This window comes from Molossus molossus, unplaced genomic scaffold (assembly GCF_014108415.1).
Source record: "Molossus molossus isolate mMolMol1 unplaced genomic scaffold, mMolMol1.p scaffold_m16_p_4, whole genome shotgun sequence".
In the NCBI taxonomy this organism is placed as follows: Eukaryota; Metazoa; Chordata; class Mammalia; order Chiroptera; family Molossidae; genus Molossus; species Molossus molossus.
The window spans coordinates 5,675,420-5,700,890 of NW_023425377.1; the positions used below are offsets into that span (position 1 = coordinate 5,675,420).

The 25,471-nt window shown below is 38.3% G+C and overlaps 1 protein-coding gene across 3 annotated transcripts in view; it reads right to left on the reverse strand.

The window, feature by feature from the left end:
- Window positions 1-2,428: 2,428 nt before the first annotated feature.
- Window positions 2,429-25,471, reverse strand: part of CREBRF (CREB3 regulatory factor) — a 48,080-nt gene continuing 25,037 nt past the window's right edge. For all 3 annotated transcript variants that reach the window (XM_036281992.1, XM_036281990.1, XM_036281991.1), the window contains exons 5-9: window positions 19,709-19,903; window positions 17,855-18,044; window positions 16,637-16,710; window positions 12,087-12,209; window positions 2,429-6,487 (exon numbers count right to left, since the gene is read on the reverse strand). In XM_036281992.1, the coding sequence (XP_036137885.1) occupies window positions 6,372-6,487; window positions 12,087-12,209; window positions 16,637-16,710; window positions 17,855-18,044; window positions 19,709-19,903 (698 nt within the window). In that variant the 3' untranslated portion in view covers window positions 2,429-6,371. The remainder of the gene's footprint in view (window positions 6,488-12,086; window positions 12,210-16,636; window positions 16,711-17,854; window positions 18,045-19,708; window positions 19,904-25,471) is intronic.

Genomic DNA, 25,471 nt, shown 5'->3' on the forward strand with positions numbered 1-25,471 from the left:
ACTAGTGTTTTCCTTTGTGGCTAAGGAGCTCTCCTGTCGTGAATCAGCGTCGGTGAACACACACCTAACTGCGGGCCACTCAGAGAAGGTGTAGTTTTCTAAGAACTGTACTGACCTGGCTCACCCAGCTCCTTCACGAACCCGGGCCATGCCAGAGGCTCCTGTGAGGAGTGGTCTTGAGAGGTCAAGTCCCGGAGCAGAATGAGTCCACGCGAGGTCATGTCCACTTTGCTTCCTGACAGTCTCAGTGTCACTCAGCTGAAGCAAAAAGGGCTTCTTCGAGGGTCCAGGGATGTCAGGGACACAAGCCTGTCAGTTCTTCTCTAACACACCCCGCTGCACACGGCACCTGGGTCCTCGCCAATACTTGGGTGATTACATGCCTAGAGCCCGCGGTACATGGAACAACTCCTGTGTCATGCTGCCATCCTGTTCACAGCCGCCTCCCCCGGGGGACTGCAAGTTCCTGGAGGTCTCCTGAATGTCCTTCGAGCCCAGGACCTAGCGCAAGTCCTAGCTGAGGGAACCCACGGCTACGGGGTGTTCCCTCCATCCCCTGACTTAGGCTTGATGTAGTCTTGCTTAGAATTATTAAGCATACAAATGTTCGAGTGAAGAGAGATTCAAAGTATTTTATTACAGAGAAACCAGTTGCCCAAAGAATAAAAGAGGAGAAATCAGTATAACTTAAACTTATGTTCTAAGCTATGAAGAATGCAAATGTTTATCAATTAATAATTCAACATAAGGGCTAATTTCACTCAAGTTCCCCGCGGTCTTTAGTTGGGAATGTCTTTGAAGTGGGTTATCCTGAGAAGTAGGTGGTTACCTTGGTAAGCAACAGAAAAGCCACAGAGACAGAAAGGGCGAAAACATGAGCCAAACAATTCAAAACCTTTTCTTTTCATCTTTTTTTATTTTAAATTACAAAGGATGTTGCATACACGGATGGTTCTGTATCTGACTAGAAGTGCTGAGGGGTTGGAAGGTGACAGAAAACAAAGGCAACATTTGAATTGCCTTTTCTTCTGAAAAGAAAAACTGCACAACTATTAACCAACATTTAATAGAATAATTTTTAAACAGCTCATGCGTCAACAAGATAAAACTCTTTCTAGACAAAAGACAAGACAGAATCCAATAAAAAGTTTCATAGCTCCAGTTGTGGGGGTCGGGGGACAAAACTACAGAATATGATAGCATTACAAACAGGATCCTACGCAGCTATGCAAGAGAGGTTGCCACATTGTATGAACAAATGCTTTGAATTCTTGCCCTTCCGCTCTTTTGTGACTTCTTATGCACGGTCAGCCCTAGCATCACTGTTAACCACAAATGCTAAGTTACAGGACAAATCCTAGGGAAGGAAGGTAAAAAAGGCAGGCAGTGGAATACAGTGTCATAAAAATGTGCTGGGAAGGCAGATACAGTACACACATACACATTTCTGTTATTTGGTTCTGGAAAAAAAAAAAAAAAAAAGGGCGAAGGGCAAGACACAGTAATCAGTCCCGCTCCCATCCACCCAGAATGTAATTAACTACACCATTGTGTTTACATTGTTATGAAAGAGGCAAACCTAGTTCACCTAGAGCTTGGCACTCTGAAATACCCAACTCTAATGTTTCGCAGTAGTCACTGGTAAGTCTCAGAAATACTATTTAAAGGTAGTTTTAAGGTTCTATTCCCTCACTACTACCCCCAAACCTCTCTTTTCTAAACAAAAATGGCAATTTGGCAGAATTCAGTTCCTAGGTGTAATTTCTACAACTTCAGTCAGTTTACTAAGCATGAGGATTATGCTTCAACACATAACCCCACTCGCCTATGGAAGTGTTAAACTTTCAGTAGTACGTTTCATCATCTTTCCCCAACATGCTTATTCCTTAAAACGAAACAACCATCCCTACAGTTGACATTCATTGTTACATCCCAATGTGTTTGAAATATTTAAAAAAATGGAGTCATCTTCTCATAATGCCCTTATTAAGATTACAAAGATTACAAAAGAATCCACAAGTATTGCGGCACTGTGTGAGACTTATGTGTCATGATTCAAGGGAAGAACAAGACTGGAGTTCGGTGCAAAGTTGTGGAAATGGCCTCAGTTCCATGGGAAATGGTATTCCACAATAGACTTCACTAGAAGAATAATCGAAACCTTTTACTTTAACACTGAAAGCATAATTCAATGCATTCTCAAAATTCAAGTTTCAAGATTTGGAGAGATGCTAACATTCTGTTACATAATGAACTAGAAAATACTTAAACAGAATTTCAGGAAGACTATATAGAGAAAGGGAACATAAGTTTTTGTTAATTCCTGCTGAAGGCAACTTGAATTCTTCTCTTAGAAAATTAACTAAATCTTAGCAGCTAAAATATTTTTAAATACATGGAATAAAGAAAAGCACATCCATTCTTGACATTTTGGTGAATAAACTAACAGCTTTATTAATGAAGGCAAACATCAGATAATTGTATGAATATTATATATAAAAAAGAAATCCAAACTAACAGCATTGTATTTCAAAAGTACTGTACTTCTGTTTCTTTTAAAGAGACTTGTCATCTGTTTTATAAAACAAACAAAACGGGTACTCTTCTCCTAAAAAATTCTGAAAAAATGAAATAATCAATTTTAAGCTGATGAATGGAACACACCTTTCTTTAAATGCAGACTATTGCAAAGGAGCAAATAAAGTCAAGCATCAGAAAGAAGATGTATGACAAATTCATGAATGTCAGAAAAAAGGGATGTAGTGAAATTACCGCTAATCTTTCCCCTCATATTCAAAGACCATTTAAAACTGGTCTTTCATACAAATATAAAATAACTCTAAAGAGAGGGAATTTGAAACCGTATCCATCTGAACTCCTTCATGATGTTTTTATAATAGCTCTGATTCTCTTACCAAAAAGGTCAAAGTGAAAGATTTAGGAAGTGAAAGGGAATGAGACGTTTTGTCTTCATGTACAAGTAAGGCACAATATAAAGCCACATCATAATCGGTCATGAAGAATATAGGAAGGGACAAGAATCATACATGGTACAGTAGAACAAGCAATCATATTGACTGAAAAAGTGTGGCACCCAATTCAAAACTCAGACGAGATCTTAACAAAAACAACTGGACAGCATGCTTTCATATGGAGACAAACTCTACAAAGAATCCAGTGTATCTGAAATGAGGAAGAACGTTTTTTGTGTGGTTTTTTTTTTGTTTGTTTTTAAATCATAGTAGTACTAGAGTCAAAGTTTCTATCATTGCTTTTGGAACAATGGGTTCATTTGAGGTGAATTCACAATGCCTTCACTTTAAGATTCTGGACTTCATTATGAACTATCTGTATACCATGTATGAACACAGAAAACCTTTAGAGAGCTCTTCTCTAATGATCTTCACCCAAAAATACATGCCACAATTTCAAAAACAGAACATGTACAATTATTGGGGTTTCTACATTACCCTTATAAGATTTGCTTGTGTGACACACTAAACGTATATATTGAATGACAATAGAGGAAGCAGATTATTACTGGCATTAAAGTACAACCATTTCTAGACGGTTTAAATGCCACAGAGTCCCCTGGTTAAAATGTAAAGCTGCACAGCTTGCCTATGTCATCTTTATGATAAAGTTAAAACAGCAAGAGGATTTAACTTTCACTCTACATTTTACTGCCAGGTTTTTATTGAGATCAAGTATCGCTGCAGCATTCTGACCAGCCCAGATTTAGCAGCAAATGGCAGGAATCATATAAAATGCAAATTTTTTTAACAAAGTGCTTTTCTAAGATATACATACATATATAAATAGGTACAAAATAAAGTGTCAACATTAAAAAGCTCAACTATTTAAAAGCTTTTAACTATTTAACTTAAGTAGTACATATAAAACACTGAAATGCAAGGATATGGAATCTACTAAACAGATTCAAAGTCTTTTTGAAATGCAAGACCAAAAAATCAAATTCTGGTTTGCAGAGAAGAAAAAAGTATCAAAAACCAGAATTTCTAACAGAGCAGCTAGAAAGGAGCAATTTTATAAACCTCATCAGCTGAATCTCTATCATGAAGTGATTTTCACCTGATTGCAAAACTGCCATATTTAGGAATACGTTTTAATTTGCCAGATACACTCTGTCAAAACTTCATACATGTCCAAGTTACAACCTTGTGCTTTGCCTTCTCCCACCTAAAAAGGAAAAACCTGACACGATGAACTTCTGTCCTATCCGACCATCACTCTGCGCTTACCATCTGTTCAGTGTGAGTGCACTGACCAGGCACATTTCCACCAGCACCCGGAAATCGGGTGCATCACAGCTCACCAGGTCAAAGCAGCATGTTAAGCATTGCTCAGTTGTTCCCATGTGTTTTAAATGCAAACCTTTGCAAGGTATAGCTTCACGTGCTATCACTTACAAATGGGTGAGGGGTGGGGGAGAGTAAAAGAAAAGGAAATACACTATATAGACAAAATATAATTAAAGAATAAATTCTCCGACGGGTAATGGAGAAATAGATACTTTCCCAGCAGCTAGGTCTGAAATTTTTGGTATTATTTTTTCTGGCTAGGTGGAAAACTTTTTTTTAAGTACAGTTTTTAAGCTACCGGTTTTCTGAGTTCAAACCACAAGATCTGAGAATAAAACAGTAAGAGAGACAGAATGTAAAGATTTGGAGCGAAGGTTTATAATGCTGCCTTGACACAAGAAATTTCTCATCAAGAGGTAAAGCTTTAACACAGTTAAAACACTGACTAATGAAGCTGTTTTATGTGAGCAAAACAGAGCACCTAAAAACTAAACGTGTTAATATTTCTCAGTTCTAGAAACTATAGAAGTCACATGTAAGTCTGAAGAAGCTAGTTTGAAAATACCTGTACAAAAATATAAAAATCTATAAATTTTTTTGTTTTTGTTTTAAGCTTGTGTTGATCTCTGAAAATATTACATGCACAATAATACATCAATTGGAAAAGTGGCAACTAAAGAATTAGATATTTTTAGCTTTTCTTTCTTTACATATATATATATACATAATACAATAAAAATAATCTGTATTTTGGTTGTTTGGTGGAAGTATACTACAATAAGCTAAATAAACTTTAAATTTTCAAGGTCAAAATCTATTTTATCAATAGCTTACTAAAATGAAATATATTAAAATTTCCTACAATAAGTGCAGAAATAAAAAGACAGACATCTAAATGGCCACCAACTTATCTACCATGGAAGCGAACTAGAGGAACAGTAAAATAATATTTGTATGTGTGGATGCTCCTTCTGTAGATAATTGGACCCAAACAGAAATAAAATTCACAGTTCAGTAAGATCCCTAACCCTGACCTTTTCATTTTCTTTTTTTCTCCTTTTATTCATACATTCATACAGTATCATGTAAGCTGTGCAAAACTTTACTTAGACTGGCAGTTTGCCATATCAGTTGCATTTGTCTTTGGTACAAAAAATAAAACAATCGCAATAATGTGCAAGTATTTGTCTTCTTCCGGTCAAGTACCGAAATATGAGTTTTCTAGAGCCATCTTTTTTTTGTTTGTTTTTTTGTTTTGTTTTTTTATACAATACACAGACTCTGTGGCATATATCTACATTTCAACATAGTCTTATATACATTCAAAAAATTTGAAAAAGAGTTGGAACAAAAAAACATTTAAACCCCATAATTTTTCCATCTATATATCTTGTTTCTCCTCATTAGGGTTTTCATCATACAAAATATTACCAGTTTTATAGTTTACCCAAAATACAAGGCACAAAGAATATGCTTTTTTTTCTTACTTGCACAGACATTATATATATATATATTTATATGTATTTATATATACCATATTGAGCTCAGAAAATGAACATCTAATATGGCACACAGGCATGTGTGCTGGGTTGTGCCATGTACAAGTGAGATTAATGGTTGTGGAAAATTAGAACAAAAAGCAATAATTCTAAAAACAATCTAAACTGTTTTTAAAAATGCTTCCTCAATTTTTTTTTTTTTGTGGTTCAGAGCATAAACCTGCCATAATATTTGGCATTTACTAATATCTTCACCCTTCCAAAATGTTTTGCTTTAACAGATATTTGAAATCTGTATCTAAACATTTAGTTAAATATATGAGTTCCAATTTTGATGCCAGTAGCAGTTGTAACCACGGTTTATGCTCTGAAAATGTAATAATCAAGTATTTTGGATCATGCGTCACTTATGCTACTTAGTTCTTAAAACAATGTAACCTAATTGTAAATGTTTACATAATGCTAAACTGACATGCAAAACAGAATGAAAATTTACAATGAATAACATGACAAACTCAGATATTTCTGACCAGTGGTCCAATGAGGCTGATTACACTTTTGATGTTGGTATCCTTAGTCCTACAAGGCCTCCGGTGGGATTGCCTTCTGCGGTCTTCTCTAACACTTGGTTAACAAATTCTGAGGTTTGCCCAGCAACTGGGAGACCTAAGGAACAGAATAAAAGGCACACTTAGACACAGCATGGGGAGGGCATAAATGGGAGGAGGGTGACCCTCAGCTGGACACGTCCCAGATGACTGCTCTGCTCCTTGCTACTGCAGCCCAGAAAATCATTCCACCCACCAGATGAGAGCCTACCATTTAAAGATTTGAAGGGTCAAATAAAAAATAACCATAAAGAATGGTTAATCAACATTTTAAGGGTAAAATGACAAGTAATAATAGCCCAAAAGACAAAAATGCAGAGCTTGCAGATTATCATACAATACATACAAAAATTAAACTATAAAAATGGATCATACAGTGCCCGGCTGGTGTGGCTCAGTGGTTGAGCATCGACCCATGCACCAAGAGGTCGCCAGTTTGATGCCCAGTCAGGGCACATGCCCAGGTTGCAGGCCAAATCCCCAGTGGGGGGCACACAGGAGGTGGCCATTTCATGTTCCCTCTTATTGATGTTTCCATTTCTCTCTCCCTCTCCCTTCCTCTCTCTCTAAAATCAATAAAAAATTTTTTTTAATGGATTATACAGGGAATTGACATGAAAAGGCAAAAAAAAAGAGCTGTATGAACAAATACTAACAGATTTTGATGACAGACCTAAAACCGAGCATATATCAAGAATAAAAATGAGCCAAACTCACCTATTGAAGAAAAAGAGCCAGACTCACGAACAAAGAAAATCCAATTATGTGTTATATATAAAAATCTGAAAGTGCATTTCGTGGTATGCAAATCAAAAACTAAATTAAAATGTTTTTTGTTTTTTTTTAGAGATATAGCTAATGTTAAATGATTCAAAAAGATGGAAAATAAAATAGTCAAAAGGATACCAAACAAATACACAGTTAGAAAGCTGCATTCATGACTGTAATATTAGACAAGATTGAATTTGTGATGACAAAGACTACATTCCATTACAAAGATCTAGCATTAAGGAATCCTACTCAAATGGCCCAGCATTCACAAACAAGCACAACCCCAAAAAACATGAGAAAACACTGAAGCACATTTTAGGGGCCTTATTCAGTCTTGCATAGTGTAGATGGACACCCTACAGAAATAAAAGAAAAAGACAAGACCTAATTAAGAATATCTAATTGACACATATTAGAGTCCTACTATAAAACAGAAAATACATCTTCTTTTTAAAATTGTAATCATATATTAGATAGTTTAAAAAATCCCAATAAATCACAAAAAACAGAAGATAATAATAAAACTAGAAAATAATAATCCCTACCTTCTGAAAAAATTCAAAACTTTTTGAAACAATTTGTAGGTCAAAGAGTAAATCAAACCTAAAATTTCAAAGAATTCAGAAAACATTTAAAATATCTCACATCAGAATTTATGAAATACAGCTAAAGTACAGGTTGAAAGAAATTTCAAAGGCTTTTAGTTGTTATTAATGAACAAGATAAGAAGAAATGAATTAAGCATTTAACCGAAGAAATTAGAAAAACTGATAAATTCAAGAGCTGGTTTCTTTGGGGGATTAAATAAAATCGACTATAACTAACTGACTCAAGAAATGAACAATAGCCCGTCCAGTGTGGCTCAGTGGTTGAGTGTCGACCCATGCACTAAGAGGTCACCGGTTCGATTCCTGGTCAGGGCACATGCCCAGAATGTGGGCCAAATCCCCAGTGTGGGGCATGCAGGAGGCGACCAATCGATGTCTTCTCTTATCGTTTCTGTCTCTCCCTCTCCCTTCCTCTCTCTCTCAAGTCAATAAAGAAAAAAAGATTTTTTTAAAAAAAAAGAAATGAAGCCCTGGCCAGTTTTTCTCAGTGGTTAGAGTGTCGGCCTGCGGTTCACAGAGACCCGGGTTCGGTTCCCGCTAAGGGCACGTACCTCGGTTGCAGTTTGTCCCCGGCCCTGATTGGGTTGTGCGGGTGGCAGCCACTCGATGTGTCCCTTTCACGTCGATGCTTCTCTCTCTCTTTCTCTTCCTCTCTCTCCCTCCTACTCTATCTGAACAAAAAATAAAAAATGTCCTTAGGTGAGGATAAAAAAAAAAAAAGAACATAACAGATATAAAATTAAAAAATGAAAATGGTTAACACTAGACACTGATACAGAGGAAAATAAAAAACAAAATCAATTTTAATAAACTTGAGGGACTAGAAGAAGGGGATAATTTTCTAGGAACATATAAATTATCAAAACAGTCCAGAATAATCTGACAAATTATCATAAAGGACACACAGCACATTTTCAAAGAGTTAATCACACACACACACACACACACACAAACGCACCCTGGGCCAGAGAGTTTCAAAGAGTGTTCTACCCAACCTTTAAGAAAAAGAAACTCCAATATATTCGAAACTGCTCCAGAGGGGAATTCTGGGAAGATAGTTACATGATAGCATAGATTATCTCAATTCCCCAGAGCAACTAAACAGCAAAACTATGAACCCATGGAAAACAGTGACGAGGTGTCTTCACAAACCCAAAATTCAAGAGGGTGGGAAGAAACTATGAAAAACTCTAAAACCTTCATGGTATTAACAATATCAATATTTGTAGGAGACAAGTCAAAAAGAAGTAATGGATCTCAGAACAAAAGTATACAACAGCCAACAGGTGAGTCACTGGGAGGCACAGGAGGCCAACATGAGAACAGCTGAAGCTATGAGAGATTTTGTCCAACCGAACAGTGATTAGAGGGTGAGTGTGAGGGGCCCACAGTAAGATGTGAAGGGGCTGCAGCAGTCTAGCCTGTGTGAACTCAGAAAACTGACCAGCCACGACTCCCTTGCAGGACAGAAGGCAGGACTGATAAGAATCAAAATTGAGCAAGGCAGGGACAATTGATAGGTAAGAAAGAAACGGTCCACATAAAATGGGGAGGGGTGCAGGACTATCTCAGAAAGAAAGCTGCCATGTGCACTATTCTGATAAGGCTGGCCCTGCCACAAGTTCTTCTTGCCCTCACCTGACTGTGGCCTAGTGACATTCAAGTGCACACCTTTTGCTTTTGTACTCCACCTTGACCCCATGAAAGGCACTTGCCCTGGTTTGTTTGTTTTTCCCTCTCTGACTCCTCCCTACCTGCTTGGTTGGGCCTGCTCCCTTAAACTCCCTTTGTGGGTCTCACTGTAGTATGCAGTGACTTTGTCTCTCTAGAGTAAACTTTCTTTTCCTGCTCCTCTCCTGTGGCTGGACATGAATGACCATCTCGTGAACAAATACAAATCATTTTTTTATGTTAACTGAAAACAGGGTATTCTGTGAAGTCTGAATTTAGAAAAGCTATCACGAACAAAACTTTATTTCGAAGTTCAAAAACACCCGGCCGGTGTGGCTCAGTGGTTGCGCACTGACCCATGCACCAAGAGGTCGCCAGTTCAGTTCCCCATCAGGGCTCATGCTCAGGCTGTGGGCCCAATCCCCAGTAGGGAGCATGCAGGAGACAGCCAATCCATGTTCTCCCTCATCGATGTTTCCAGCTCTCTCTCTTTCTCCCTTCCTCTCTCTCTAGGTTAATAAAGAAAAAAAAAAAAAAAAGAAAGTTCAAAAAGACTAATTTCATATACAAATAAAAGTATCAAGGTCAAAATCCCATAAAAAGTTATTAGGCAAAAGAAAATAAGATTCCAGCCCTGGCCAGTTTGGCTCAGCCGCTAGAGCGTCGGCCTGTGGTCCAGAGAGACCCGGGTTCGGTTCCCACTAGGGCCACACCTCAGTTGCAGTTTGTCCCCGGCCTTGGTTGGGTCGTGCGGGTGGCAACCACTTGATGTGTCCCTTTCACGTCGATGTTCCTCTCTCTCTCTCTCTTTCTCCCTCCCACTCTATCTGAATAAAAAAAAATGGAAAAATATCCCCAGGTGAGGATTAAAAAAAAAAAGATTCCTACAAACAAAAAAAGTGTGCCTAAAAGACACAAATAACCACAAAATAAATTAAAACCATAATCCATTATTATTTCAAAGTGAAATGGAAGACATCAAAGAAAAGGATACGATATGAAAGAACAATATAATGAGAAATAGAAAAACTCAGAAATAAGGTGACAGAACTCAGAAAAAAATTAGAAATAAAAGAATAATTTAATCTGAAATTAAGGCAAAACTAAAAGGAACACAAGAGCAAATAAATGTAACAGACAATGCTTTTTAGAGAGAGGTGAAAGGGAGAAATAATTTTAACATTAAAGACAGGCAAAGAAGATCCAACCCACAAGTAATGAGTCCCTGAAGAAGAAAACCAAAGCAAAAAAACAGGTCAAGTACTAAAAATATGGGAAATTAAATACTGAAAGAGCACAGTGCACACATGAGAATATCAACCTCAAAAGACCAATGCCAAGACACAGTCTAGTAAAATTACTGCGATTTAAAGAAAAAAATCCTGTTGACATCTAAGCAAAAATAACAGATGACTTAATAAGGAAAAAAAGTAGGCAACTATTAGCTTTTCAATAGCAACACGTAGCAGAGAAAAATGAAGAAACATATTTAACATAATCAAGTAAAGAGAATATAAGTCAAGGATTTTGTATCTGCTGAAACTGACTTTTAGATGTAAAGGGAATACACAAATTTATCAACACAGAAAGCCTTTACACTGAAAAATAAGAAGGCAGAAAGATTTTTTTTCTTATAATATTAAATTCCTCCCTAACAAAGAAAGACTGAAAAGTATTTTGAAGAATGAAAATCGAAGAATAGGAAAGCACTGAAAGAATACAAAACAAATGCTGTTAAACAAAGCAAGTTTATGATGCGTCAGGGTCTTCACTGATGGCGTTCTGCTGCGATGCCCTAGGGATGCTCCTGATCTGTAAGTGATTTGTTCCTGTGGTCACTAAGCTCCTGGACACCAGTATTCTCAGATCTATGCCTACATCAGCCACCTCGTTCTCCCTGTCAGGTAGCGCTGGGTCTGGCTTTAGGGTACCTACCTCTCGGTTCCTCCCCATGCTGTATAATCTGTTCAGGAAACCAGACAGTCAAGTTTGTTAGGATCCTGTGGAGTGGATTAGGGGTAAAATGGATAGGTAAGCTCCTCGACTAAAGTATAAACTGCAGGCTTGACAGCTCAGGGATCTTTTTTTTTTTTTTAATCCTCACTGGAGGACAATTTTTCAATATTTTGTTCAGATAGAGTGGGAGGGAGAGAGAGAGAGAGAGAGAGAGAAACATCAACGTGAAAGGGACACATCGAGTGGCTGCCACCCACAGGACCCAACCAGGGCCGGGGACAAACTGCAACCAAGGTACGTGCCCTTTGCGGGAACCGAACCCAGGTCTCTCCGGACCGCAGGCCGACGCTCTAACCGCTGAGCCAAACCGGCCAGGGCAGCTCAGGGATCTTTATTTTCCTTTTCCCCAGAGAAAGTTAAAGTTGCTAGAAGTTTATCTTTCCTAAGAGTTAAAATAGTTCAGTGATGAGGTCTAAATACATCATGTGGTAACCGGCAGTATTTGTTTATGAATGCTAAATCTCAAAAGATAAAACTACTTGTAACAGAGAGTAACTACAATGAGAGCACTTGAGTTTTTCCCTCATTTTCTTGAAGCATATATTTTACACATGTTACTGTTTGTTATTAGTTATCCAATATTATTCTTACCAAGAGTATCTTTAATGAGGATTTCAAGCTTCTGCCCCATGTTGGGTCCTCTCTCCTCTCTTGGACTCTGTACTCGGTTTACAATCTCTTGCTTGATGGAGTTGATTACAAACAATAAGTTATCTGTAAGACAAAATAGGACACTTAGAGTGGGTCGCTAACAGGAAATAATTTGCTTTTAATTATGTAATAACAGATATTCAATTAAAAATGGAGAATATGTAAGAAAATATCAAGCAGTGATAGTTATAAGCCTTCTTTCTAACTTATCCAAACAGACTAATTTCAAATGATGTGCCACTTTTGATAAAACACTGTAGACATGTATCAAGGTCCACTATCCTGTAAGCAACTTACCCTAGTTGTCCTCACAGCTTTAAAGCCTATGACAGTGTCTATATATCTATTCATAAAATCTTAGTAAATGTTTATTAAATAAATTAAACAAAGTCCTTCAAAGATAAAAACTTTAAGAACAAATCTCCCCACCTTAAGAAGCTTAAAAATGAAAAGAGCAAAGTTAACCAAGATAACAGCAGAAATCAATGAAACTGAACATAAACACATAATAAAGTTAAAGCCAAAAGCTGGTTCTTTGAAAACATCAACAAAATTGATACCTCCTTCTAATCCTATCTCCATCCTGCGCTAGACTGATCCATCATCTATATTTAGAATGAAAAAGGGGTTATCACCTCAGAATCTACAGCCATTAAAGGGATAAGTAGTTTTATGCCAACAAATTCAACAACTTGGATAAAACAAATTTCTTGAAAACAGAAGAAATTAAAAACCTGAACAGCCTGTTTCTAACAAGGAGTTGAATTTATCAAAATATATTCCGCAAAGAAAACCCAGATAGTTTTAATGGCAAATTCTATTAAATATACAATGGAGAAATAAAATTGATCTTAAACCTTTAAAAAAAGATAAAGATTATGGCACAATTCATTCTATAAGGCAAGTATAGCCCAAAATCCAAAACCTGACAAAGACACTATAAAAAAGAAAAAATACAGACTAATATCCCTCTTGAATATAGATACAAAAATCTTTAACAAAATATTTGCAACAGACTCTAATATAAAAGGAAAATACATAATAACCAAGTAGGGTTTGTTGATAATGCAAGGTTGGTTTAATATTTAAAAAAAAATTAATGTAGTTCACCATATTAACAGGTGAATATGTGATATATTAGCAGGAAAAAAAGGATAACAACATGATTATTTCAATAAATGCAAAATAAAAAACCCTATGTGACAATACTCAATAGCCCATTCATGTTAAATGAAACTAGGGGAAAAAAAATAGAATTTATTCAAAATGATAGAGGGCATCCCATCTACAAAAAAAGCTTATCCTAGGGGAACCAAGCCAAGCAGAGAAAGACAAATATCATATGATCTCACTTATTTGCGGAATATAATGAGCATAACAGTCTGAGGAACAGGGTAGTCCCAGAGACGTGGAAGTAGGATACAGACTGAGAATCCCCAGAAAAGAGGGTGGGGAGGGGAAGAGATAAACCACAGAACTTATATACATGTATGCATAACCAATGGAAATGGACAACAAAGCTGGGGATGGGGCGGGAAGGGAGGGAGAAAAAGGAGAAACATCTGTAATGAAAATAAATAAAAAATAAATAAATTTTTAAAAAGAATCATTTTCATCACCAAAAAATAAAAGTGAAAGCCCTGCCTGGCAGGTGTGGCTCAGTGGTTGAGCGTCAACCCATGCAACAAGAGGTCACCAGTTCAATTCCCAGTCAGGGCACATGCCCAGATTGTGGGCCCGATCCCCAGTGGGGGGCATGCAGGAGGCAGCCAATCCATGTTCTCTCTCATCGATGTTTCTATCTCTCTCTCCCTCACTCTCTCTCTAAAATCAATAAAGAAAAAAAAAGTGATAGTCCCACCCAACTGGCACCGAGATTACAAATAAGGCAATCACCACTTATATTCAATGTCCTAGACAATGCAATAAGACAATAAAAAGAAATAAAAGGCATAAAGATCAGAAAGGAAGAAATAAAACCTTCCCTAATTAGCCCTGATCAGTGTGGTTCAGCTGGATGGAACATCGATCTTGTACACCGAAAGGTTGCCAGTTCAATCCCTGGTCTGGGCATGTACGTGAAGGTAAATGATTGTTGTTTCTCTCTCACGATGTTTCTCTCTCTCCCTTTGTACCCCCTGCCAGTCCCCCCCTCCCTGCCCCAACCTCTCTAAAGTCAATAAAAACATATCCTCCAGTGAGGATTTAAAAAAGAAACCTTTCCGCCCTAGCCGGTTTGGCTCAGCGGTTAGAGCGTCGGTCTGCGGTCCCTAGAGACCCGGGTTTGGTTCCCGCTAAGGGCATGTACCTCGGTTGCAGTTTGTCCCCGGCCCTGGTTGGTCGTGCGGGTGGCAGCCACTCGATGTGTCCCTTTCACATCGATGTTTCTCTCTCTCTTCCTCTCTCCCCTTCCCACTCTACCTGAACAAAAAATAGAAAAATGTCCTCAGGTGAGGATAAAAAAAAAACAAAACAAAACAAACAAAAAAAAAACCTTTCCTATTTGAAGATGGTAATTGCTTCAATAGAAAATCCCAGGGCATCTACATACCTACTACTAGAACTGATAAACAAATTTAGCAAGATAAGATACATGAGTAATACTAAAAATCCACTTTATATGCATTTATTATAAGCAGCAAAAAGTTTGAAAGTAAAATTTCAAAAGAAATTCCATTTATAGAAGTACCAAAAATATAAAATACCCAGGAATAAATTTCACAACAGATGTTCAAGCACTCTATACTGAAAAGAAGGTGGAGAGAAATGAAAGACTCAACTAGATGGAAAGAGATACCAAGTTCATGGATTGGAAGACTCCATTCTGTTGAGATGGCAATTCTCTCCAAATTGATCCTACAGATTCAAAGCAATCCTAAACAAATTTGTTAGAATTTTTTTTTAAAGAGGTAATAAACTAATTCTAAAAAGACCTAGAATAGGCAAAACAACTTTGAAAGGAAAGAACAAAATTATAGGACTAGCAAAGACTAACACTACTTGACTTTAAGATTTACTATAAAATACAGCAATCAAGATAGTTTATATAAAGGTAGACAGATTGATGGAACAGGATAGAGTCCAAAAGTAGACCCATATATACATGGCCAATTGATTTAACAAAGGTGCATATATACAAATGCAAAAATATATAGCCACAGAAATGTATATAATTATAGGTAAATACATTAACTGAACAACACAGAGATAGATGCCAACATATGTCCAAAGAAACACAGACCCAGAAGGCCTCCGGTGGCCCACCACACCCCCCTGCAGTGTGAGCTAGCTGGGTTCTAAAAGACATACGAACACCATGACATTGCAATAATTATATCTATACATACTCACAGAGCTCATGATCAAAATGCTTCAATAGCAAGAAAGAATAATAGGAAAATGGGGTAGACTTCCATTCCAAGAAGCCAACTATTATTTTTACCTAATTCATTTACCTTGATTAGAGTGGCCACTGATAAATAAAAATATCAGTTCATTTAACAAGTTGTAAACTTCACAGTTGGGAATCCTCTCACTGCCCTCACAAATAGAAACAAAGATAATCAAGATCAAGGATTAAGAAAAACTACACAAAGTTTATGAGCACCTATGTGCCAGACATTATGCTAGACTTAAGAAAATCTCTAGAACACCACCTTTTGCCACTGTTTCATTTTTTGAAACAACTTAGAGTTACACAAGGAAGTGGACAATTTTAGAGGCAAAGGAACATGCAAACTCTTACAATACCAAGCTTAAGGAACAGTAACAGCAAGGGAGAAAGGAGGACACAACTCAAGCAGAGCTTTCCAACAGTGTGCTATAAAGGGTTCCAGGTACATGAGAATGGTCTTCTCAGCCCACAGGGGCCTCTTCCCATGAGCAGCCTACTTTTATATTTCAGGGTGCCTTAGAGATGATAATTTTCTACTTGTGCCATGAACGTAAAAGATTGGGAAGTACTGATCTAAACCAATGATTCCCAAATATATGCTAGGATGGCTGCATAAAAGTAATTAAGGTGGTGTTAAAATGTAAATTCCTGGGTTCTCCTTGCACAGATTCCAATTCACAGGATCTGGGGAGAAGCCTAGGAATCTGTATTTCAACATATACACAGACGAATCTAATGAGCAGTCAGACTGTAAACCAGAGATCTAAACTATCCACTCATAGGCTAAAATAAACATTAGTCAATATATTTGGCTAACCCAACAACACCACTGAAAAACAAAAGTAAGAAATTACTATGCTCATAAGTAGACAACCTCTTTAGGGCAGAGATGAGATCTGGCTGAGGAGCCACTGATAGACACTCACACTAAGACAGGAATGAGTAAGAGCATGTAGCTTACTGAATGGATTAACAAAAAGGAGGCTGGCCTAAAACTGGGCAAAATATAGGGAAAGCAAATAATAAAACCAAAGAAAAACAGAGTGGTAAGCAAAGTAACAGGAGCTTAATAAAATTCTTAAAAGTTTAGATTTACCATATTCTGTGTTGAGGCCCCACAATTTCACTTTATTAGCTTCATACTGGGCTTTTTTCTTTAACCGACAAGCCCTGTGAAAGGAAGAAGCAATTAGTTCACCTTTTTAAAGTCAACATTCAGGATATACTTCTCTTTGCTGCTGACAGACATTTTTTAATAGCAACCAAAAACTACTGCCTACCAATGTTTATATTATGTAACTCATTTATCAAAAACCCACAATACAATCATTTACCCAAACTGATTAAAAAAACTTTTAAGCATATTCAGAAATAACGCTATGACCAAGTACACTGAAATAAACAAAAACTGACAATATTAAGTGTTGTGAAGTAAACAGAATCCTCATATATTGCTGGTGGGGATGTAAAACAGTACAAACAGATACTCTGGAAAATAGTAATATTTTATAAAATTGCTTTATTACTTAGGAGATAGCTACTTAGGCAGGTTCTTATCAAAGTAAACATACCCTAGAGAGATGAAAACATATTCACACAAACACCTCTACATGAATGTTTACAGTGGCTTTACTTATAATTGCCAAAAACTGGAAACAACCCAAATGCCCTTCAACTGGTGAATGGACAAACAGTAGTACATCCCCACAAAGGAATACAACTCAGCAGTAAAAAGGAACAAACTATTACTCCCCACAACAACATGAATGAATCTCAAACACATCATGTTAAATCAAAGAACTCAGAGTCAACGGCTATATGCAGTAAGACTCCATCTATATGACATTCTAGAAAATGCAAACTGTACAGACAGAATACAGATTGGTGGTAGTGAGGAGTTAGGGGCGGGAGAAGGGTTTACAAAGGGCCATGAGGACATTTTTTAAGGTGACGAAAATGTTCAAAATCTTGACTGTGGCAGTGCTTATACGATCAGCGTGTGTTTGTCAAAACTCATAGAAGTGTACATTAAAAGGGAATAATTTTAATAACCACAAAACACAAAGCTATGATAAAAATTTTCAGTGTTACACAAGACTTGAGTCCGTTCACCTCTTGCCTTGAAAATTTTTTTCCATCAAGCATAAATACCGCCTTTTATTTTCAAAGGAAAAATTATAATTCTCTCGTAGTATATATAAGTCTATTTCTGAATAAATGGTGAAAGGTCAGATGGGCTTTTTTACAAGCTCACTGCAAGTCTAACCTCACCTACTGGAGTTTGTTCACACGAGTGAACATGACCAACATTTACCTGGAAGCCAGCTTATTCTTTTCCTTCCTTGACCGTGGCCGGGCAGTTAAGGGGAGCTCGCTAACTGGAGTCAGGTCGCTAATCACTTTGTTCAGTTTCCGCAGTTCATTGCCTATCTGCAGCAGTTTTTTAGGGTTTGGAGTCAGGTCTTCTACATCAGTTCTTCGTGATTTCTTTACTGCATATTTTCCTATAAATGGTTTAAAAGAAGTTTAATTTACATCATTTCATTTAATAAGAGATACATTTCTACAGCCGTATTTACCCCTCTCCCTGCCTTTTTCTGGTTCAGAAGTCTCAGAATGTCAACAACCTATGCTGGAAGGGCTAGCCTCCTCTCCTTCCCGCCTTTTGATTGCAAGAAATGGGGACACTGTAATGTGGTGCAGCTCCAGGCTTCTGCAAGTCCCTCTCACCTCAAGGTTTCCAGCCCCAGATTCTTACCATATGCATGGCAGTCATAAGCATCTCAAACTTTAGGACTGGAGTGCAAGTTCACTGGCACACAAAAATCAGGGCTAGGGTATAATATATGGTCAGAAAAACATTTTGGAGATTTAACCCAAACCAAGATGCTTGATGCTCTGATTGAAAATTTGTCTTGTGTTGGACTCAAAAGTCCACCAAGTAAAAGCTGTCTGTTTTGAAAGGTCTTCTTTGCTCTCTTTGGCACATAACATCACAGAGACTCCAGGGGTCCTGCCCTATCACTGCAGGCAAGAGGGATGGCTCTGTCCTCAGAACTACAATAGACCACACAATCCTAGTACTCGCCACATGCTATCTGGACCTATTTATTAGTCCTGTCTTTTCACTGTGCTAGAAAATCTGATCTGAAGGCAAAAACTAGGTTTTTATTCACTGAGAGACAGTCAAGTATAGACCTAGGTACCAGTGGAAAGGGGAAAATGACACCCAAATATACTCTAGTACAATTCCAGTGTCAAAAATGCTTAGCAACTTAAATCTGTAGCATGAGTGATTATTATACTGTATACTGAGCCCTGGCCAATTTTGTTCAGTGTTTAGAGTGTCAACTCTAGGACCGAAGAGTCTCAGGTTCGATTCCTGGTCAAGGACATGTATCTCGGTTGCTCACATCAATGTTTCTCTCTCCCTTCCTCCCTCCCACTCTATCTGAAAATCAATGGAAAAAATATCCTCAGGTGTGGATTAAAAATAATAATAATAATAATAATAGTCATAATCTGTGTACTAGTTTAAACCTACCAGTGCTCTCCACTTTGGATTACTGTAAAATTATGGAACAGATTTTGGATGTAAAAATAACATTTATGCAGAAGAAATTCTACTTAATTACAGTGTCTTGGGTTCACAATTTGAAATTTGACCTAAGATAGTAAGCTTTTCCCAACCCCTATTTTCTACTCTTCTTTCTACATTTCTTTTCTTACAATTATTTTCTTCCTTTCTTTTCCTTACCCTTCTCTTTCCTCCCACTATTGTGTTGACCCCAATCTCCCAATTTATATTAGGCCTGAAGACTGGATGAGAATGGAGGTGAAGGCTGGAGCCCATTCTCTTCCTTCCCAACCCTTCTGGTTTACAGTAGCTGTGGTAGGTGAGGAGTCAGCGGTCTCCTGATCATTTCCTGGAAGCGACTAGAAATTAAATCGCTTCTACAGAGGCCTTCCTCCCTGTTTAAGTGATGGCTCTAAACCCCGGTAAAAGCTATTTGTGAGTGAATAGTGGTTATAGCAAACACAGCAGCTCCACTGCTCCCCTCTCCTGTTTGCTAGGAAGGGTTGAGCACTTAAATACAATGATTAAACATTATGGTTTAGTATCTCTCTGCAAAGTGACACAAAATATTTGACTGAAATCCCCTCTTACCATGATGTAAGCCATTTTTCTGATACATATTACTTGGCAAGGTGTCTCGGTTCCATTCAGATGGCCTTAGCATCCTCTCTTGCTGTGATGGTGTGAGTTGTTCACTATACTCCCAGAAGTACCTTCTTTTACCTCTCTTCCGAGAGGATATTGAAGTCATTTCTTTCAGATCTTCCACGGAATCATTTTCATAGCCTTAAAAAAAAGAAAGCCCCGACCCCAATTTTTAAGTTCCATAAGTTTCAATAAACCAATCAGAACAAACAAAAAGATACCTCTATTTGTCACTTAATACATTTCCTTTCATCTGGAAACATCACTATTTATCACTGGCATGCCAAAGATAATAAACCAGGTCCATAAAACATTTAATACAGAAATCTCGCCCAGCCTGTGTGGCTCGCTGATTGTGTGTCAGCCCATGGACTGAGAGGTCCCAGTTCCATTCCTGGTCAGGGCACATGCCCGGGTGGCAAGCTCAATCTCTAGTGTGGGGCATGCAGGAGGCAGCCAATCGACATTTCTCTCTCACATCAATGTTTCTATCTCTCTCTCCCTTTCCTCTCTCTCTAAAAAATAAATAAAAACATTTAAAAATTATAGAAATCTCACTCTGGCCAGTTTGGCTCAGCGGTTGAGCGTCGGCCTGCGGACCAGAGAGTCCCGGGTTTGGTTCCTGATAGGGGCACACACACACAAAATAGAAATCCCTAACTCATAAAATATTCAGAAATCAAAAACACAGATAACTACATTATCTTCCTGGGGTTTCTCTTTGGTTTTTGTAAGTTAGTATATGACACTTTGTTTGTAACTTCACAGAAGACTGAGAGAATAATGAAACACACCTATAAGAATATCAAAAGCACCATGAGATAATGGTACTCAGCTACTATACTGTGATCTTAAATGTCCTCTTTTTAATATTTATGCCTCTGGAACATCCCCAGACAGAAAGCTGTGTGTATTTCTGGAGTAGTATCCAACTAAGCAGAATTTTGTGAAGCAGCAGTGGTTTTCCGCTGACCTATCACCCCACCCCTTTTGTAAAAGTATACAAATGACAATTCCCACACAAACTATTAAAAAAAAACTTATATGCCTATTCTAATATTTTACTGAAAACAATTTGCATTTGCTTTGCTTTTTAAGTTATTTTCCTTACTAACGGGAAGTTTCAGAAAACACTTAATTCTGAGCTGCTAGAATGATTGATCAGCCCCAATACAGGATGACCTGTCAATCTCAGATAACCTCAGAGAACACCAACCGTGTCTGTACTCCATGTATTTAGGGCTAAGTACCTGAGGTAGTGAGAATGGGTTATGCACAGGATGTACACAACCCTAAACCTAAGGTGGCCAGAAAAAATTGGGCGGCACTGGCCAAGCAAAATGACCACTTTGTCTCTTAAAAACATGACTCCTCTGGAATTGACACTAAGGAAGTGATGACATCTGAGCATCTGGGGGGGAAAAATTAGAATTTTCTTCAGATTAAAAATTAATTAAGAATATGATTCCACCCTGGCCAGTTTGGCTCATCGGTTAGATCGTCGGCCCACGGACCAGAGAGTCCCAGGTTCGGTTCCCACTAAGGGCACATACCTCAGTTGTAGTTCATCCCTGGCCCGGGTTGGGGTTGTGAGAGTGGCATTAAACCAATCAGGGGATGTGTCTCTCTCACATCGATGTTTCTCTCTGTCTCTTCTTCCCTCTCTCCCTCCCGTTCTATCTGAAGATAAATGCAAAAATGTCCTCGGGTGAGGATAAAAAAAAAAAAAGAATATAATTCCTTATACAACATTCTAGAAAAGGTAAAATTATAGGGACAAAGTGGTTGCCAGGAGTTGGGGGTGCAAGGAGGGGCTAACTAAAGGAACAGGAGGGAAATTTGGGGGGGTGATCAAATTCTTCTGTATCTTGACTGTGGCTACGTGATAACATGCATTTGCCAAAACACACTTAAAAGGGTGAATATTGCTATGTGAAAAGTATACCTCAATAAACATAACCTTTAAAAAGAGAATCAATTTCATGCCTGGATGGTTTGACTCAGGGGTTAGAACTCGGACCAAAGGGTCTCGGATTCCTGGACAAGGGCATATGCCTGGGTTGCAGGTTCAATCTCATGTCAATGTTTTTCTCTCTCTCTCCACCCCCCACTCCCTCCTTCCCTTCTACTCTATCTAAAGGATCAACGGAGGAATATCCTTGGATGGGGATTAACCACCCCTCAGGAAAAAAAAAAAGAATCGATTCAGAGAACAGAATGATTTTGAGGCAACAGTCAGAACAAGTATTTGACAACATTAGAGTGTACCTGTGGGTCTTTAGAATGAATCACAAACAGTTTGACCACAAACCTTAGGTTCTTCTTTAAGAACTGATGCACAAGTTCACTGACACAACAATATCTAGAAGTTCGATTTTTAAAAGTTGTGTTAGCTTTGTTAGCGGTTTTTAAAATCCACGATAGAGTGAAGCCGAGAAAGTGGAAGCGCGAAGTGGTGAGGGACGACTGTATAGTACATAAAGAATCCTACTTGGCAGAAATTCATTTATCGCGGTTGAGTCTGGAACTGACCACGATAAGCGAGGGCCAACTGTATTTGCTTGAAAGAATGTTTCACTACAAACTGAAGGATTTTATCTTGTTTCAGTTTTCCACCTAGCTTTAGAAAAGGTGCAAGGGCCACACTGTGCCACCCAAAATGGCCTTTTTAAAAAGGCCCTTGCTCCCAGCCAGTGTGGCTCAGTAGTTGAGCGTCGACACATGCATGCACCAAGAGGTCGCCAGTTCAATTCCCAGTCAGGGCACATGTCCAGGCCCAATCCCCAGTGGGGGGCATGCAGGAGGCGGCCAGTCAATGTTCTCTCTCATCTACGTTTCTATCTCTCCCTCTCCTTTCCTCTCTCTTTCAAAATCAATAAAGAAAAAAATAAAATAAAAGGCCCTTGTGCCCTGGCTAGTTTGGTTTAGCAATTAGAGAGTCAGCCCACAGACCAAAGAGTCACAGGTTCAATTCCCAGTCAAGGGCATGTACCTCAGTGGCAGGTTCGATCCCTGGCCTAGTCATGCAGGAGGCAACCAATCGATGTGTCTCTCACACTGATATTTCTCTCTTTCTTCCCTTCCTCCCTCCCACTCTATCTAAAAATCAATGGAAAAAATATCCTCAAGTGAAGATTAAACAAATAATAATAAATAAATAAATAAATAAGCTCTTGATCCACCAGGCCAAGCAAAAACTACTGGCTTGCAAAGATTACTGGCTCACAGATATTATCCTCATATGCCTGGGAATACCTCAACACTGGCAGATGGACTAACCTAAACACTCCCATTTTCCTACCAATGTCAAGAACTGGTATTCCACATTTAAGTCTATTCTAACCAGAGCATCAGGGCAACTTTTTTATATACCACTTCCTCAGGTGGTGGTGGTACGTGACTACATGCACTTGTCAGAACTTACAGAAGTGTAGACTTAAGGAGGGTGAACCCATTCCCCAACACTTTGATATGTTCACTTAGCTAGCAACTTGTACTTACATATTTCACTTACAGATACTTCACTTCAGACTTATAAGAACCTGGTAGGAAGAGATCATTAATCCCCTTTTCACAAAGAAACACACTCATGGAGAGTTTAAGTGATTGGGCAGAGCCTGGGACTGACTTAGGCCCCATGACTCAGGGAGATTATCTCCAACTGGGCTTCCCACTTTCTCTGTGGCTATCCAGTTAAATAGTCTAAATGGATTTTTTCACATGCATTCCACGCTAAATTCAAAGAGTCATGACGATTTTGATTTCTTCTGTCTGATCTAAATTGGTTACCAGTTTTAAATACGTTTTATTTATTTATTTATTTATTTAGCGAGAGAGAAGGAGAGAGAGAGATAGAAACAAAGATGTGAGAGAAAAACATCGACTGTTTGGCTGCCTCCTGCATACCCCCTGCTGGGGGATCAAGCCCAAAACCCAGGCATGCACCCTGACCAGGAATTAAACCAGGACCTCTCAGCCCAAGGGACGATGCTCAATCCACTGAGCCACACTGGACAGGCAGTTACCAGTTTTATTTATTTATATATGTTCAGTCTTTTTAAAAAGTATTTAAAGGGTCATCAGTTTTCTCTGACATAATATGTTCACATTTTCTAATAGCATACACCACAAATTCACCACAATGCACGCACACGAACCCCAACAATGGATCTGTTAGCTAAATTCATCCACCTTTCAATACAGACTATCATGATCCAATAAAATGCAGAAAAAGTATATTCTCAGATCACTGATCTAGCATTTAATGTCTTCAAATATCTCTCAAAGTATGTTCTGAGAAACACTATTACTGTCAGATATGTCTTCATCCCCAAGTGAGTTTTATGGTCAAATAAGTTGTAAGAAACTCATCCTGAATCTCTTGCCATGTCACAGCACACATACGTGTATTAGAAGACAGAAATCACAACAATAACCCACTCAACTCCGAGCTCCATGAAGGCAAGGATCATACCTATTCTACTCATCTCTGTGTAGCTAATACCTAATACACACAGTGCCTGACGCAGAAGGAGGCACTCAAAAATTTTTTTAAACAAATCAATGATTTGTTTAATGCAACATTTCCCACCAAGCCTCTTCCCTTTTCTTTTTCATTTGATGGATCGCCATGCACTGATCTAACTCATTCTTTCCTGACATGACTATCAAAGGAAGTAAAAAAGGCTTCCTTATTGCCTGAAATTCCAATCACATATCTTTGGTTAGTGAGGACTACTGTCATTAAACTGGTACAGTCAATCCTAAAAATGTTTAGTAGGGATTACAAAATAAACTCTCATTCTGGAGGCCCAATTCTCAGTCATACAACCATGTAACTCCATGGCCCCAAACAGTGTAGCTGTCCACAGAATAGGCTCTATTAAAACTTGGGAGTCAGTCCAGCGTTGGGACTGAAACTCCATTTACACCTCTCCTGGAGCTTTGTAGGCTTGGGCACTGTAGTAGCCGATTGCCAAGAACCAGCATCCAGGGAACTAGTCATCACAAAAGGGCCTTTGTAAACTGTCTGCTGCAAATTAAACCAATCAACCCACTCTAAAACTAGCACTTATAGAAGTAACTATAACTATTCCCACTTTTCAGCTTCAAAGAATTTCTTCCTGCTGCTCACCAATAATTCACTTTTGCATCCCTAAAGTCATTTGTTTAGCTCTTTCTTTCAAGAAAAAGGGAAATTTTTATTAGCAAATATGAATAAAACCCACAAAATTGTGTTTTGTGGTTAAAGAATGTCATTCTTTAATTTTTGTGAGAATTGTCCAAGTGATAGTAACCCATGAGGTTTAACTTGAAGTCAACTGGAAGTGAGTGAATTAAATGCCATGCAAACACTCAGCATTGTTAAGTAGCACCAAGAGGAGAGCTTTACCCTGCAGAGCGCCAGCTAACCCATCTCTGTTTTAAAGCTGTGTTGGCTACTTAACACCAGCAAGGGAATATGGCAAACAGGACAATACCCACTCTAACACTGGTTCCCCCTTCCTGTCAGAGCCAAAGGCTGAGAAAAGGGAAATGAAGGTCAATCAACCAAATGGTCTATCTTCATGCACCCACTCACCTCTCAACATGAAACCAAGTCAAAGTCAAAAGACCATGAATTTAAAGTGGAGTTAAAAGGCAAGGCAAAGCTAAAATCAGAAGTGGCGTAGACAGTATAGTCCTTGCTTGGTTGGTGGTAGTGGGATT